The sequence below is a fragment of the Gasterosteus aculeatus genome, chromosome 3, assembly GCF_964276395.1.
Source record: "Gasterosteus aculeatus chromosome 3, fGasAcu3.hap1.1, whole genome shotgun sequence".
Taxonomy (NCBI): domain Eukaryota; kingdom Metazoa; phylum Chordata; class Actinopteri; order Perciformes; family Gasterosteidae; genus Gasterosteus; species Gasterosteus aculeatus.
In genome coordinates, this window is record NC_135690.1 from 2,928,556 (window position 1) to 2,945,915 (window position 17,360).

Here is a 17,360-nt window from a genome sequence, read left to right on the forward strand (position 1 = left end):
AAATCCTTCATTTCCATCTGAGGCCGCCTGCTTGGTATGAGAGCACTGCAGAAAGATTAGTCTGTAATCAAGTCTGTAAAAATGCTGTTTATTGTGTGTGTGAGAGACAGAGACAATTTGGAGGGTTTTAGAGCGCTTTAGAACAAGAGGAAATTTCGGACAAAGTTCAAAGATATTCTGTTGAGTGTGTTAAACAAGATAAAAAACATTTAGATACAAATCAGATGTTATGGCAAACCTTTTTCACATCTTGCACACAGTTTATTTTTAAGGATTCATTTGAAAACCACTGGACTACAAATAAATTGCAGTCGAGCTGTGTCATTTTACATTTTCTTTTTGTCCTTTTGCCGTTTGCTGCTGTCCAAGTAAAGCCTGTTTGATTTATCAGAGCTTGTTTTTGCCCAAAAATGTTGCAACCGGAAGCCCGGACAAACCACGCACAAAAGTTGTTTACTCCAACTTATTTTTAACTTTGGCGGTCAAGGAGGACTAGACAACAACGACAAGTTCTGCTGGTAGACCAGCCCAAACAATTTGAACAGCAGTTTGCTGACCATTTGTTCTGTTTATTTGAAAGCACGGAGCCTGAGGACAAACTACAGAAACGCCAAGTAAGTTTTAAATTGGAACTTTGAACACACAAGGACGTCCGGCTGCAGTTTAAACATTTTAACCAGCAAGTCCTCCACCGGCCCAGATCTGGGCAAAGCCAGATTTGGCAATGATGAACAGCTGCACAGCCCCGGTGAAGAGAAAAGATGAAACCATGTCTTTTTCTTTTTTATTCAGAACCACTAGTGGCCACACAGCAGAGCCCGTGTGTCCGGTGTGGAGCTCGGGTCGACGGCCTCCCTGAGCGGCCAGTCAGCTGAGCACAGCCACTCTCACACTGACGAATGGGCAGTAAAAACAATATGTTTTTGCTCGGTAAGCAACCCCCCCCCCCCCCCCCCCGCAACCCCGCTGCCTCCCTTCTCCTCCCCTCCTCTGTGTAACCACATGGGCCTTCGTGTGCACCGCCGTGAGGAGCTCCACTTTCAAAGGCAGCCTCTGATGTGGCCTTTCTGATCCCGCCATGTCTCACCAACTCGCCACTGACTTTGAATTTGACACACACACACACACACACACACACACACACACACACACACTTACTTGCGGCCACAGATTTCTTTGTATGTGCTGATTGACAGGAAGCTGGCCTGTGTCTAGAAGACACGTGCATGGAGTGGGAGGGATAATGAAAGACAGCAATATCTTACCACTCCTTGAAGTTCATGACTTCCCTTGACTCAAACACCACCCCCCCCCCCCCCCCCTCTTTCAGTCCTCCTCTCCCCGTCTTTGTGATGACATGTAGTGCTTACGGAAACCAGATGTGACTTGTTGCGCTGGAAGGGGCAAGAGAAGAAAAAGAAAAAAAACATCCATAAAGTTGTGTGAAACTTCATGAAAACACTGCAGGAAATCAGGCGGGGTGGGGGACTGATGCTGCTTCTCTCCTGTGGTCTTCAGAGTTTAGATAGTGACTATATGCTTCGTTGCCAGGTGAAATGCACCCACAATCCTGACCAGGGCCCTGAGCAAAGCAGGGGGGGTTTCCTTATGACTGTGTCAGGCTGAGTGTAGTCTGAATCAGCATCTCCTGTGATGCTGTTTTTACGCAGGGCTTGGGAAGCCACATCACATGAGACGGCTGCGAAGAAAATGCAACCTAAAGAAGTTGAAATGTTGATTGTTCGACTTCCTTGCACCTGTATTTTTTTGTCGCCCACACAATGCCTTCCCGGCATTTTAGAGAGGCCGCTCCCACGGCACCACGCCCGCTTCTAAGTGCAGACATTGTGTTGAGTGTAACAAAAGCCGGCACGTAGCTTTAAACTGATTTTAAGCTTTAAGCGGATTCAGCACTTGGGGGTTCCGATGTCAGCAAAAAACTGCATTGCTCAAAAAACAGATCATCAACCACACAGCCAGTTAACACATTCGGGAAACAGATTGGGAAATATCAATAAGGAAACTTATTTTCCATGCATAGCCCCAAGGGGAGCTAGAAGGAATATGTATTATGTATTGATCCCACTCTTTCACAGGCCGCGAACACCACTACTAAACCAAATAACTACCCTTATGTGAGAGTGTGTAGGACTCTTTAAATGTCAACATTTATTTCCCATTATGAACTGTTAATACACGGTTAACATTTTCTCAGCATTCCGACATGTCCTAGCTTTAGTGTAACAGATAACTTTAAACATGCTCCTGGCATTGTGCTTGCTTTACTCGGGCCAATCAATGGATGTGCGTATGCCAGCACTTCCATGTCCAAAATAAATTGTTAGTTTTTAATTTGTCAAAACATCTGAATACATTTTTATTATCATTTCAACTTTCCACAAAAATTCGGAATGATCGTTAAATCACCTGGGCACTGTGGGGCTTAAACTTTGAGCTTAATGCTAATGTTAGCACGCTAACAGGTTCAAAATGTTAGCAGCGTTTAACAGTCACAGTGAGTCTTAACAGAATAGAAAAACCCTTTTCCTGCTTGCTGCATTGGTTCAGGAAGTAGCATAGCTTTAACTGATGCAAATGAAAACCATGTGTGACCTATTAAGCCACTCTCCAGATCCCTTAAGAAATGCTCTCTGTCCTCCGTCTCACGTCCTTGTTGCCGGACAGAATGCAACACTGACCATTGTCGATTTGTCATTTGGTCTCATTTAACGGGAATGGCTTCTCTCTGTGGTTGGTCCTGCGTGATACTCGGGTCGGCTATTATGAGACACAATGGCCAAGAGCGGGACTTCCCCTATTTGGAAGTTTCCGCTGGCTGGCTTTGCAGGCCATACACATGCCAACCCTAAACAGGCACAGGAAGTATCCAGCGCAGAGACAGAAACATAAAAGGAGCCTGCTAATAATGTCTGCTGAGTAGGGCTCGATGCAGACGGATGAGATTATTGGATTAGATGTCCGGCACAAAAGAATGGGGAGGGGTAGGGGGGGGGCGACGGGACGAGTCTGTTTGTATCACTGCTTTTGAGGGAAGTGAACAGAAATTACCTTTTTCGTTTATCTGGGTGAAATGCGAGAGCCCGAGTGGAGGTGGCTGAAAGCGGCCCGGGCCGAGTGTGTGTTGTGCTCTTTTGTTGGAGTTGAGGAGTGAGGAGTGAGTCATTTTCCAGACAGTAAAGACAAGTTCTCAAGTTACACAGAGAGAAGAGAAGAGAGAGCGGTGCGGGGAAGACATGTGCTGAGGCAAAAAAATGTCCTCGCTCTGCAGAATCAACTGGGGAAAAGATCAAAATCGTGACCCATTGCTGGATGTCTGACTTGCATTTTGTGTGAGGGCCGCGGAGAGTTAAACATTGTGCAGTAAAGATGCTTGCTAAAACCTCTTGAGTCTTTGCGTATCCGTTATTGTGACCAGGTGTGAAATAAAAAAAAAAAAGCCAATTAAACATATCCAAACCAACCCCCATTCCACGTCCTGCTGTGTGCCCGGCCTACATGATGCAGTTGGAATTCCAGATGTTGCTCATGGAATTGTGCTCCATCTCTGGCATCCAAATGTGACTTAACCCTCCTTACTCCTCCCTTATCTCCTCCCCCCACAAAAAGCCTCGTGACTTCTCTCTCCAGCCCTCAGTTCCACAAGACTGCAGAAAAGTGGAGACAAATGGGCGCCCTAAGCCTTTTGGGCACAACAGGAAAATCATTACATATAACTTTCATTGCATAGAGCCTCATTGCTGTAATCATAATGTATCATAGAGGTGACGGCTCCCACCCACTCTTTCCCTTGCAGTCAGTCATCTTTTCAGCGGGTATAATTTCTGTATGGTATTTGTTCATTAGTGGGATCATTAAAGAGTGTGGAGACGCCCAAGTTTGCTGTTTGGGCTTTTATTGGCCCATGGTTGATGGGAGTGTACATATACAAAGTGCATAATGCAAAAGAACAGGCGTTTATAGCTGTGTAACACATGCATGAGGGCCTGCTGGAAATGCTGCTCTTGTGAGGACCTTGTGAGAACACATTCACATGCCAAGCCTGTCATGGAATATGAAACGTCGCCTATGCTTATCAAACCCTAGATCCAAACACACATGTGGTCCACCTTTCTCATCCACCTTCTTTGCTCCTCGTAAGTAAGGACAATGGTTAGACCCCCACCCCCTCCCTCCCTCCCCTCACACACACCCTGTCTTTTTTACAACGACTTTACGCAGTCCTCCTCATCCCTGTTTCTACTTAAGCTTTGGATCCAGTCCACGTTTTCCGACCCAGATTCAGGCCTGCCAGTTTCCGAGCCCCCGTCAATACGAGTGATGCAGTCGGGGATCAAGAAACCTGGAGGTCCAGGAAGACATGGTGAAGACCAGACGGGTGAGATCAACATGAGAGCATAAGGCAAAGAGTACAGGCAAGAGCGGGATTATATGAAAGCAGTTGAAACATAGGTGGAAATTTTGCTGCATTAATGGGATTGAGTGGCTCCATTCTGCAGAAAACATTTTCTGCAGAATTGTTTACTTATTGAAAATCAAAGCACAGAAAGCCTTTGAAAATTGTTTTATTTTGTAAGAGAGGCTTAAAAATATTAGTAAGGACACACACACACAATCTCCTTAAGAAAGCTAGGTCATTATCAGTAGAACTATTATAATTATGGTTGTTGACTACCTATAACGTTGACTGGTAATGTAGCACAATGATTTCAAAACTGTAATCAAGTACAATGACAAAAAAGAATCATTTTCAGATCTGAATTTATTTCATTTAAGGTTGATTCAAGGTAAAAAAAAAAAAAAAATCAAGAATACATAAACTTCTTCCCCATTCACTGTCTCCACACATTTATAAAATTAAGGCCACTTTAAAAACTGTATGTCACTGTCCAGCAGGACGTTTTAATGACAATGTACAAAAAACACAATCTTTACATGTAGGACAACAACAAGAATAGTAATAGTCATAATGATAATGACATCATTTCATAATAATAATCAGCACTAAAGACATAAAAAGGAGAAGACGCAGTCATATTTATTACTTTACTCTGGTATGAGTGCATCAAGAGTTTAGCTAATGTTTTGATTTCCCTTTTATGGTGCTTACTGGCTCTGACATGTTGCTCTACTGGGAGATTAGAAAACAAAATGACGAGTGCCACTGTGGTTTCCAGATGTGTGCGCTGATGGGAAGGAATGAACGATCAAACACGCTCTTTGCTTACTCGTAAGAACATGCAAGAACGCGCGTCACGGAGAAGCAGGGTCGAAGCAGAAATTCACAAGGACAGAAACACTGACCACAGACAAAAACCTAAAAATGAGACTGAAAAAAAGCTAAAACAAACAGCAATGAGCTGGCGTCAGTAACCACGAGGAGACAGGTTGAGATAGAAGGTCGGGAGAGAAGAAATGGAAGGATGGAGTGATTGAGCAACAGAGCAAAAGGAATCTGGCAGTGGTATGAATATTTTAAAAATCCAAGTCTAGTGCTTTTCCTCCAATTTTCATCTCTTCTGCTCTCATTATCTGTATCTTTCCTTTCACGTTTGATCCTCTTTCCCTCCCTGTCTTTCCTCTCCCACTCCCGTCCTCCTACGTCTACACCTTGTCCAGTAGAGATCGTTGGCAGTAGAGGAGGCGGCGGGGGGTACCGTACCGACGGAAAAACACCAGGGCAGCCAGAGTCACAATAACACACACCAACAGGAACAGCGGCACCACGACAGCCGCGGCTCCACCGCCACCCCCGACTGTTTCCTCCTCATCCACAATAATGACCACCTCCTTCTCCCTCTCTCTCTCCCTCTCTCTGTCTCTCTCTCTCTCCCTCTCCCTCTCCCTCTCTCTATCTCTGGTTCTGTCCTTGTCCTCTCGCTCCTTGTCCTTCTCCCGCTCCTTGTCCTTGTCATGTCCGCCGCCTCCTCTTCCTCCGTCAGTCTTGGGGTCTTCGTTGGGGCAGCCCATCCAGTCGCGAAGTGCTGATTTGGGGTATCCCGGCTCCACACGCATCATCTGGTTGTTGAACTTCCAGTACTTGTTGGCTTTGTAGAAGTAGGTGTGCACTAGGGGGGTTGAATAAAGGCATGTGAGAAGCAGACCTGAAACTGCACAGAAAAGCAACTTCCAGAAGTAGTGGTTCACAAGTAGGTGTGAAAAAATAGTGTACTGTAGGTGATGTCATACACGTCCCCCTCACCTTGATCTTTGCTCATGAAGGCTGACTTGATGTTGTTAGGCACACCTTGCCACACACTAACAGCCTTTGGATAGCCGCTGTCGACGCTCTGTTGTTCTTCGTTGAAACGGTAGTATCTAAACGAGGAATGAGAGGGGAAAGGTAAGGAGAGAAACGGCTTCAGGGAGTTATTGGTCTGATTCATCGCCCAGAGAGACATGAGGTTCAACTCTCCCTGAAGGACTTGCCTTGGGCTTCTTACTGAGCGTGAAACTTAACTTGAGATGTTGTCCGACAGATTTGAATTGGACCATCTCTGAAAAGGATTTGAGACCTGACTTGGACTTGTCATAAAACATGAAAGACCTGGATTGTTGAGAAACTCAAGACTTGATTTTATGGCGACTTACAGGACTTGGACCAAAGAATTTGGGACTTGACTTGAGCCTTGTTCTGACAGAGAGTCTTGACAGATCTCTTTAGTAGTTTTGCTGAACTAAACTACCAAGTACATCACAAAATGGGGATTTTCTGTAGAAATATGGTAGATAAATTGGTATAAAGTCTTTCAACCGCCAGACAAGCTTACTTAGTTTTAAGATAGTAATAATAACGTAGCATAGATTTGTCATGGTTTCTGTTCACGTGGGTGGCTATTTGCACTGTAATCACAAAGAAATCCCCACATTTCACTGCGCGGTTTCAAAGCAATGAGTATACTGTAAACATGAGGTGGGCTTCGTCAGCTTTAAAGTTCCTCGAGCTTTATTTCAACGTTAAAATGATATGCAGTTGTCCCAACGTTTTTGACCTTATATGGTCATTATTCAAACATATCATTTGGTGTTGTGGACACAAATGGATGCTCTTAGGAATCACCGGTTTATAAACTTATGCACAGTCTCATTTGGGGATTTGACAAACATACACGCACACACAAGGACAATGACTAACTTGTCTGCTCTGAAGTAGTATGTCTGTCCATTTGGGGTGTAGTAGAGAGCAGCGTCTATTCGATCTTTGGGAAGTCCGGTGCCCATTTCCTTTAGATTCTTAGGGAAACCAGAATCCAGATGGGATTCAGTGAACACCCAATACTTGTCCCCTGGAGAGAGAAATACAAAATTGTATTTAGATTGTACTTAGAAGATTGTTGACTGTTTGATGAGGACTGCATTTAGGGAATGTTTAATTACATTTTATGTTACCATACTGAAGTAAGACTTGCCTTTAAAGAAAACAAATTTCCCATCTTCCCTTTCAAAAGCGGCAGTGATATGGGTTGACAATCCCCTCCAAAAGTGACCAATTGGCATAGGATATCCATCCAGAACTTGGTTGTTGCGTACCCTCCAGAACCATTTTTCCTGAAAGTGGAAAGAGATTTATTAACAGCCTATGTGACAAACTGTCAAAATAATGCATGTGCGACAAGGTTGTGCGTGTTTACCTTGAACACAAACATTTCTTCTCTAAGCATGGCGATGGTGTCAAAGTGTCCGTCACAGATGTCGGGGCCGTAGCTAGGCTTGTCTGGTGAATCCGTGGGTTCTGGGTTGTGGTTGGGCGTGTGGGGTGATTCATCTGGGGGTTGAGGCACTGATCCAGAACCTAAAATGTCAAATGTAGGATTTTTGTAAACCTAAACTCATGTTTACTCTCCATCTTCTGCTGTTTCTGTTGGAAGCATTGACTCATAATGATCCTCCATGGAGAAAAGAGATCAATATAGCAGCAGACAACAGAGAGGAAATAAGAGTACCGAAGATTACACTAACAATACATTCAACAAAAGTGGAATGGGTAATGTTTTGTACCCCCTTTACTCAGCTTTCTGGTTAGGTGTAACTTCAGTTAGGAAAAGAAAGATAGTGATTAGGAGATCGTACCATAAATTTGCTGTATGCCTCTACGATCGTCATCAGGAAGTTCAAACTTTTCGGTCTCCATCCACTGGTAGAAGGGAGCCATGATGGCCGAAGGGTCCCCAGAGTGCTCCAGACCCAGAGCATGGCCCAGTTCATGGACGGCAACCAGGAATAAATCATTACCTGTAACAGTGTCAACACCGAAACACCAATTAATAGAAATTAATAGGACTTTTGAAGTGTCAGAGAGAAGGTCTTTGATCATAGAATAATATAAAGACGATAGTAATGAAGAAGGAGTGTTGCCATTTCCTCATTTTTAGGTGACTCAAATGCACACAAATACTTTTCACGTCAGTGAGTCAAGGATTAAATTATCTTCATATCATACGAAGATGTGCCACCAAGACAGCTGACCAAACGGCTTGTCAGCTGTGTTCCAGAAATAAACACTTCTTCATTTCTGCAGTATCAACATAGCACAGGGTATTAACTCCCTTGGTTGTAGTGGCGCAAGACTGGACATGTTGCTGCGTGTGTTTTGCCAACAACAGAATTGAGATTCCTGCTGACTCCAAACATACAGAGTACCTCCCAACATTTAGGCATCATCGGTTTTAGGGTAATCATCATAGAAAAAAAGTTACCCTCATGTATCAAAATGTCAGCTTCAACATAGATTCACCAAAGACTCACCATACAAATCATCGTTCCCAATTGTCCATGGCTCAGCCGCATCAAAGTGGGTGTCCCCACCGATACCATTGCCGGGGAAATAGGCATGTGCCAGGAAGCCCCCCTCTCCATCGAATGGGCTGCTGTCCCCATGGAAACCCTCGGCGAAGAAGAGCATGATGTCTGCAAACTCCTCGACCTTGTCTCGTATGTAACTGTAGGGGATTTCCCGGAAACGAAGTGGGGTGACGCCCTCCCACACCTTGAAGGCCTTCCTGATGGCCTCTTGGGTCTCGTACTCACCCACCTTAGGGCTGTAGTTCTGTATACTAAGGACACAGGGCGGGGGATTCTTATGTTGGTTAACTTGTTACAAACAATTTTGCGCTGTTGCATCGAGGCAGCACATTGCTGACTTACGAGAAGGTGATTTCCATCTTGTGCCACCTTAGACCTTGGGTTGCAAATCTCTTCCTCCTCAGGTTGCTCTTCAACTCCGCACCAAACTTATCTGGCACTCCACAGCGCGGCCGCTTCATGGCCCTGCCGAAGACAAGACATGGTCCACTCAAGACACGGCAAGAGATATTTTGAGCTTGAAATACTGTGGAGACAACTGTTTGAGATTGCTCACTCAATGGTGTTGGAATCAAAGGTGCCAGTGACGCTGAGGCCGTAGAACTTCTGCATGGCGCCGATAGCCGAGGAGATGGACTGAGGAGAGCGCAGGGCATGGGTCCTCATGTCCCCCGGGGGCAGGTAACCGTACTGCTGCAGCCATGACTTTAAAACAAAACAAAAAGGAGAGATCGGTCTTAGTCATGCAAAATATTGCTAAATGAAACCAAGAAAACTCCAGTGTTTCCAGGGAAAGGGAAAAAGGTTTCATTAGAAACAGACCCATAAACAAGTCCTGGTTTGTTTAATAAAGCTGAATCAGGGTAAAATAACTACTCTGTATGATGTTGATGTTGATGTTATGAGTTACAGGCACTACAAGTTCAGGATGTTTCCATGTGACTGCAGCAACAACACCTTCCTCCCAGACAGAGATAATACGCTGTAGAGTAACGTCTTGTGTGTGTTTTGATATCTGGGGATTTGGACCGTCAGAGCAGAATCATCTCAAGCACCTGGCGTGACGCTGTTTAATGACTTAATACAAAAGCTATTCAAGCACCAACATTTGGCTCACTGAAGGTCATAGTTAATAGCTAATAAAGTAACCATGAGAGAAGCATTCCAAGCGTAAGCCAACATCAAAAAAACATTGAACAAAGAGTTCTCGTTTCAACAAAACTCTGCGAGACAGAAACTGAACGAGGACACCCCCCCAAGAGTTAAAGATTCACTTCAGTGTCTACACCGAAGTTATTCTGTAGCTACTTGTTTGTGTTTCTGAGCAGATTGCAACACTCATTCCTGAACTCTTCCCTTTAGTGGAGTTTGAAGCCCTTCCAAAACATATTATGATGGTCAGTGAGTTCTTCAGGCCTACAGATCTGTGTCTCAGTTTAGCTTGACCTTACTTTCCGCTGGAAACCTATTTCACTGCGGTGCCGGTTTGACATCTGGACCTGGGCCAGCAGACTCCACACCTCTCCCACATTTTTTCTCCTAAACTCTTTCACTCTTAAACTGGAGCGGACGAATAACACTGAGGCTATTGTGAGTGTACAGACAACCGAAACCTCTGAGCTTGTCATGAGCTTGATTCGACTTAACTTACTGGGAATTATTGTGCATAGTTCTGATGAAAAACCAAAAATGCCTAGCGGTTGTTTTGGGATCGGAGAGGATTGAAAAGAGAGACGGGAGTCAGATAGGGAGTGTCCCAGTGTGAGAGTCAGGCCTTGGGCAACCTCAACCGATGTCTCCAGTGAAGCAGCAGCGTCAGTAATTTAACTGGGAATTTCTTCTTCAGGGCATCCAAACCTCAAAGTCAGACTCTTTCCCCCTCGTCCATGTCCCTGTCTTCGTCTCATCACTCCATCTCTCCTCCCTCATAGCTCTCTTATGCAAACCCTGAGACTTTAGGGTAATTCCATATGGACAACCACACCCAGAGCCATGCAGTTGTTGCTGTATGGACCATATTGTAACCATTATGTTGACTGTGCAACAGCTGGGATCCCCGTTCCCTTCCTGCCAGCTACTAATATAACAAAAGAAATGGCACAGGGAATATAACTCCATTTAAGTTATTCCATTGAAACAACCCATAGCCTATGGAGGCATGTTAAAATGGCTTCTTCCAGCATTTCCCCCATTCATACTGTACTGTACTGTACAAAGCAGTGCTGACAGATTATCTGAATATGTGCTCAGCGCTGTATGTTTCTATTTACATAACGCTATGCTTGAGTGGGTTTGCGCAGTATTCAATGGCAGAATGTCCTTTTGGAGGCCCTGATGGTCTAATCTCTCCCTCTCTGTCTGTCCTTGGGAGACATGGAGGTCTTAGTGCTTAGACTTCACTCCTGAATGAGCCCTTTCTGGTTATGACTCACCCATGAAGCTCTAGTGGACACAAACAGCCTCACTGTTTTCAACTGCACAGCCACATAAGCGGGAACTTTAGCATCTCAAAATGCATTTCAGTGTGATTATTAAAAAAAAAGGTTGTTAGAAACCTTTTTCTTCTCCTTTATCCACTCACTTTGTTTTCTTTTCAAAATCCTAACTTTCGGTGAAAGCTTGGTCAAAAGACTGCTGTTGAGTGACATAGAGCACTTGTTTTAACTTTAATGCTCCCACAACATTTGTGCGTAGGTCCCTGTGGGGACTTCACAAAGTCTTATTCACTGTTGCACTCTGCTATTTTTGTCCGGACTAATGGGCCGAGTAACTAAATCAGTAGCAGGAAGAGGGAATGGTCATTATTTGCAGTGGCATAGGAGATGACAGCCCAAGCTAATACAGTCTTTTGATGTAGAGCAGTGGTTCTGAACCACTCTTACACTCCCGGCCTTCAATGAACTCAAATACTCTTCCATTAACAACCCGTCAATTCAATTTTTGATCATTCTATTAGTGAAGAATTCTAACTGTATGCTTATTAGTTGTATCACCAACTTAATTTTTCCAATACTTTAAGCTACCTATTTCGGCATTTCACCATTCTACGTCCATGAATGTGTTGAAGTAGAGTGATTTTTCCACATACACCCTGATGCCGATGTACTGTAGAACACAAAAAAACAAAAACTCATGCATGATACACTTTAGTGTCAAATTCACTATTGATCCTCGGACCCGCAGGCTTACAGGCAGAAGGCGCTTCTATGGGATAAAGGTTTCAGCTTGCAGCAATGTGAGTTTGTTTAATGGAAGATCCACAAGAATCAAACAACGGTTGCTATGGATGTTTGGAGGCAGAGTGCTCGTTTTGTATAGGATGACAAGAGGGAGACGGAGGGATTACGTTTCAGAAAAGAAAGAGTCTGTTGTTCCGTTTGGTGCAGGCCAATGGAAAGAACCTTTGGTCAACTGCGATGGGAGTCCAACTGAGGCATGCTGGGTATACAGCACACACACACACACGCACACACACCCAGCTGACACATCCACTCAGTCCGTCCAGAGGGCTGCAGTATTATGTGTTACATGTGTGCTCCCAATACACTTGCTGCTTGTTACTGCTTGCTATTGTGTGAGGGAGTTTGTGTGTAGTTATTTCAAACAACATGTTAGAGTCAGACTTAAAAAAAAATCTTCATGTTCTCTTAATATTTGTTTAATTCCATTTCTTAAGGATGACACGTACCATGTTGCTGACCCTACGGGCCAGGAGATCCTCACGTAAAAGGGTTTTTAAACGTGTGTGTGTGTGTGTAAATGCACCAGCTGCTGTCTATTAAAACAACCGTTCCCCAGCCAACAATTATAAGATCCAGCAATACAGGAGTGGAAAAACACTCATCTGTGCCAATGTCATCTTAGCATTAAGAAGAATCCTATATGCAAATCTCAAAGGCAGGAAAATGCTTCCCTAAAACTTGGCTCACTTCCTTTATGAACAGGAAATGAGGTAAGGACTTTTGCGTATTACCGTATTTCCTGTAACACCTCCTCTTTGACCGGGAAGGCTGCCCTCAGGCCACTCACTGGGGACCTTAAGGACGTGGCTTTGTCTAAAACCTGCACACCCTTCCTTCCTTCCTTCCTTCCTTCCTTCCATCCATCCATCCATCCGCGGAAAGACTAGTAAGACATCAAGATTGAGAGTGGTTCAAACTTACCAGTCTTATCAATTAGAATTATCTATCTACTCGCGTAAGCAGCACAAGGGAAAATACGTACATTCATTCAGGATGTGTGTGCATGACAGCTATGATCTACATCCTGCCCAATTCAACTTGATAATTGCTCTATTTCCAATGTCCCTTTTCCCAGATTGCATCAGTCCCGTCAACACAATGCCCTCCTTTCTAGTCACCGACAGCCTCCTCCTTGTCTTTGCGTTCATCATCTCATCTCATGTACATTTATCTTCCTCTGCAGTGAATGACCTCAGCCTGTAGCCATTCCTGTGTGAATGTGAACAAAGGATCTGTGCCCGTATGAGATTAGGTGTGTGTGTGTGTGTGTGTGTGTGTGTGTGTGTGTGTGTGTGTGTGTGTGTGTGTGCCAGTGAGTCTCACACACACATGGTTGCTGACACACCATGGCGTCTCAGCTGCGACTGAAAACCCACTACCCACTTCCTGTCTCTACCACAGACCACAGGATATGACCTCTGTATCCTCACAACGCCGGATTGTTTAAACTCAGGCCGACGGAACAAGACTCAAGAACTCACTTAATCAGACAACTTGTTGATTAAAACACAACTCCATATGCTTTGTTGAGGGAACAATTATGATCACTAGCATCCAATGTTGTTATAAAGTAAATATACACACAGGAAGCAGTGTTTTTTATAAAAGATCATAGGTGGTGAATCACTAAATGAACATAAACTTATTGGAAAAAACACTTTCCAGGAGACTTCAGGTCAGGCGCAATTTTAGACTTGAGCCTTCCTGCTATCCCTCTGCTGTTCCATTGTGATGTGCCTAAAACTTCCATTTCCTTTATGAGGACATTGGACAAGTAGCTCGTTGGGTTACAGATTGTCAAATGTTGCCGTTCTTTTTAATGGTGGAGATGGAAAACTATTTGTATGTCTATACCTATTTCCAAATTAGAAAATAACTATCTGACTTCCTCTTGGATCAATTACCGGCATAAATGAGTGTACCTTCATTTATTTACTGCATCTTATTTTGCTGATGCAAGAAAAATGGCTGAGACTTTGTTCTCGTGTTAAATCTGTCTAGAACCTGATCGCCCTTGAAGCCTATAAGTTGTTAACATTCCTTGATATAATAAACATTTTGAACCATTTATTCAAAATATATTTGGCCATTTATAGCATTGCATCAAGAGAGTCAGAGCAGGGTTGCAACACTTCTAACAATTAATATCCATAGTTAAATCTTCCAATTACTGAACAAATTACACTATTGGGTTAGCCACTAGCTAAACATATGCGCATTTGAACTCATAAATAAGTCATTCCACTTAAAGAGTATATTGTTGGGTTTTTCTTAGTTGATCCATCAACAGCCTAAGAAAATAGGAACAACTAAACCTGTTTTTTTGCATAAAATAAATAACTTGAAACTCTTGTAAATGGAGTTTTCTTCCACTGCCACAATAGAGGGATGTATGGCCTCACTATATGGCTGTTCTGCTTTTACACACAGTATAATGCCACCAAGGAAGGGAGGTGTGTAGAGGCATCACCACAACGCATCAAAAATACAGAACTTTCTGATGCTGTGGGGTTGGATGACTGCTGATACTGCAGACAGATCAGATCTGAGTAAACGGACCAGAACAGAGAAGAATAGCACACTCTTAATAGATCTACAGTGGTACTTTCACCTGGTACCTCAGCTCCATTGGAAGTCTTAAATGTTTTTCCACAACTGACCATGTCTCAAATGTTGAAGAACCTCTCAGATTATAAAACCCACCTCCATGGAGTCCGCTCAGCTATTAATGAGACAGATGTCATCAATTACATCTCCACATCTCTCTGAATATAACTGCACCCACAACTACCAATCACCTCTCCATTCCGACAAAAATTGCCTCTGTCTCTGCGTCGACCACAATACAAGATCATGCGTTTCTTCTCATTTGAGAACACCACCTTTTGCCTTCTCAGCTTTTTTGTGTTTTTTTACTAGCGCTGTCATCATTATGGGCTCCTTCCTATAGCCCAGGGTCAAAGCCGTTTTCAACCCCATGTGCCTCCTACAGAAATCTGTTGTAATGATTGTCCATCAGGATGCAAACGTTTAACAAAGCCATCCTGGTGGTAATCAACTGTTCAAAGGCCTGTGAAATCAAAGTTGTCCAATCAGGAAATTATTCATATCAGCAGCAAAGATCCTTTGCTTCTACTGAGGAGGTTACAGCCTATTTCTTGGTCACACATCATTGAAATCTTTCTGAACCCTAAATGTATCTCTTTGACCAACATTTGTTGTCTTCCTTCTCCCTACATTTATTTGTTGACTACTTTCAATGTGCATATCTGTCTTATTCCTCAATACTGCATTCATTGATCTGTATTTCTCTTTTATTTATTTGTCTGTATTCATGGATTCTGGATTGAATTTTCTAGCCTCATTTAAAATGTATTTATTTAGTTATATTCCTTGATGTTGACTGGATTTATTTATGGGTTTAGGTATATAATGTTGGTTTCATTTATACAGTGTCATTCCTTGATACTTTATTGGTCAGCCCTTATACCGTAATGAATTTATGTATCTTCTTTTACTCCTCAGTTCTGAATTCATTCTGCTTTATTCCTTGATTCTGGTTTAATTTACCTGCCATTCAATGTATTTCTCTGTCTTTATTTATTTATATGACTCTGGAATTATTCATCTGGATTCAGGCATTTTCTAGATGCATGTGTCTGGCTTATTGCTTGATCCTGGGTTTATTTATCAGGCTTTGTTCTTCCATTCTGGATTTATGCTCTCTTTTATTTGGCTTGTTGTTTTCATCTGGATTTATTCCTCACCTCTGGATTTACTTGTCGCTCCGTTGCTCCGTGTGCGCTAAGCTCCCAAACCACTGCCAGCAGCAGCAGTCGCACAAGTGATTTGAGCTCTGGTGCCATCACTTGATTCTCCAAATAAAACAAAAAAAAAGAGACGGATCTTCCTTCGCGTAATCGTCACTTTGCTATTTGTCAAAACATTGTCAGCGAAAAAACGTATCCAATAAACGAAAACGGCCCGACCGAGATCAACTCGGCGCAAAGCACAAAACGAGTTTCCAAAATATATGCACCTCTGCAACTTGTGACTCGAGTTACTTAACGTCAAACCACGAGACGCATTTGTCCAGTGTGCATTCTGCTTGCGTTCTGGTGAAGTAAGTCTGTCTGCGCGTATTTAAGTGAAAATTCAGTTTTGCGCTCTGCTCCAGATGTTGCACCCGGCTTTGTTTTCATGAAGCAGTCCTGCCGCCTTGCCGTCCTCTCTTCTCTAGTCTCGCGTTCGCTGATTTCGATGCCCTCTCCTCTCCCCCTCCGTCCCCGCTGCAGACGTGGTAGCTCGATACTCCCCGGAGACCGTGAGCAGGAAAGCAGAGAGTTGTAAACCTCCCCCTCCCAAACCAGCACGCCCCTCCTACATGGAGGGCTGGAATCAACTGGGCGACCTTCCCATTAGACTTTGCACGGTTCGCTTTTACTCTTATCCTGTGATTAAATACCTTAATGCTTTAAAAAAAAACATTATCAGAGAAGAGTGCGCAAATAAGTCCAATTATGAATTTGACCATAAATGGCGACAAAGTGATGTCAAAGCGGTACAAGTTTTCAGGATTCCATGAACGGAAATATGATATAACACTAGATCAATCCAAGGTGACCTTAAAATAGTTTTTTGCCAAGGCAATAAACAAAAAGTTGTAAACTCTTTTCTTGGTTGTACTGTTTTCAGTTTTAGACACGTACAACTCATCAGTCAATTACAGATTGTTCTTTATCTTAATGCACATACTACATTTTACACATCGATGCGGTCTAATCGATGTTTTTAGTTCTGTTCAAAAAATCCCGAACAAACCACATGCAGCACCAAATTGTTTTTAGAAGGGGAATTGCGCCCTCTAATGCACAGATTGCACACACATTTTAACACGTCACGTGTCAGATAAGGTATATGTGTAATGCTGCATCCATGCATCACACTGACCATGGAATATTTTGTCCTGCATGCGGTATACCCTGTTTCATTAAAAAAGAAATATTTATTGTCTAACCTCTGTAGAGATAGTGTTGGTTTGGTTCCACATTATAATTGCCGGCGGTGTGCTCATTGACAATCATGTGCTAATACTTAGTCGGATATCACATGGCAAGATGGCTTCTGAAAATGTGTAAATACTTTAAGACACAACATTTGAGAATTAAAACATGCTTTTTCGGTTGACAACCACATGTGCAAACATAACGTAGCTTAGCTGCTTTGTTGGTCTTAGCTGAGGAAAGACAGCTTGCCTCCTCCACTCCCCTCGGTTCATGTGACACGAGAGAGGGCCGC

General features: G+C 43.3%; 1 protein-coding gene across 1 annotated transcript; it reads right to left on the reverse strand.

The window, feature by feature from the left end:
* Window positions 1-4,762: 4,762 nt before the first annotated feature.
* mmp14b (matrix metallopeptidase 14b (membrane-inserted)) lies at window positions 4,763-16,528 on the reverse strand. The gene is made up of 10 exons (XM_040171836.2): window positions 15,830-16,528; window positions 9,377-9,525; window positions 9,163-9,285; window positions 8,764-9,071; window positions 8,089-8,250; window positions 7,650-7,810; window positions 7,428-7,566; window positions 7,154-7,304; window positions 6,221-6,336; window positions 4,763-6,086 (listed from the first exon to the last, which is right to left on the reverse strand). Exons 1-10 carry the CDS (start codon window positions 15,926-15,928, stop codon window positions 5,623-5,625), a joined length of 1,872 nt encoding a protein of 623 aa, XP_040027770.1. The 5' UTR covers window positions 15,929-16,528; the 3' UTR covers window positions 4,763-5,622.
* Window positions 16,529-17,360: the final 832 nt, after the last annotated feature.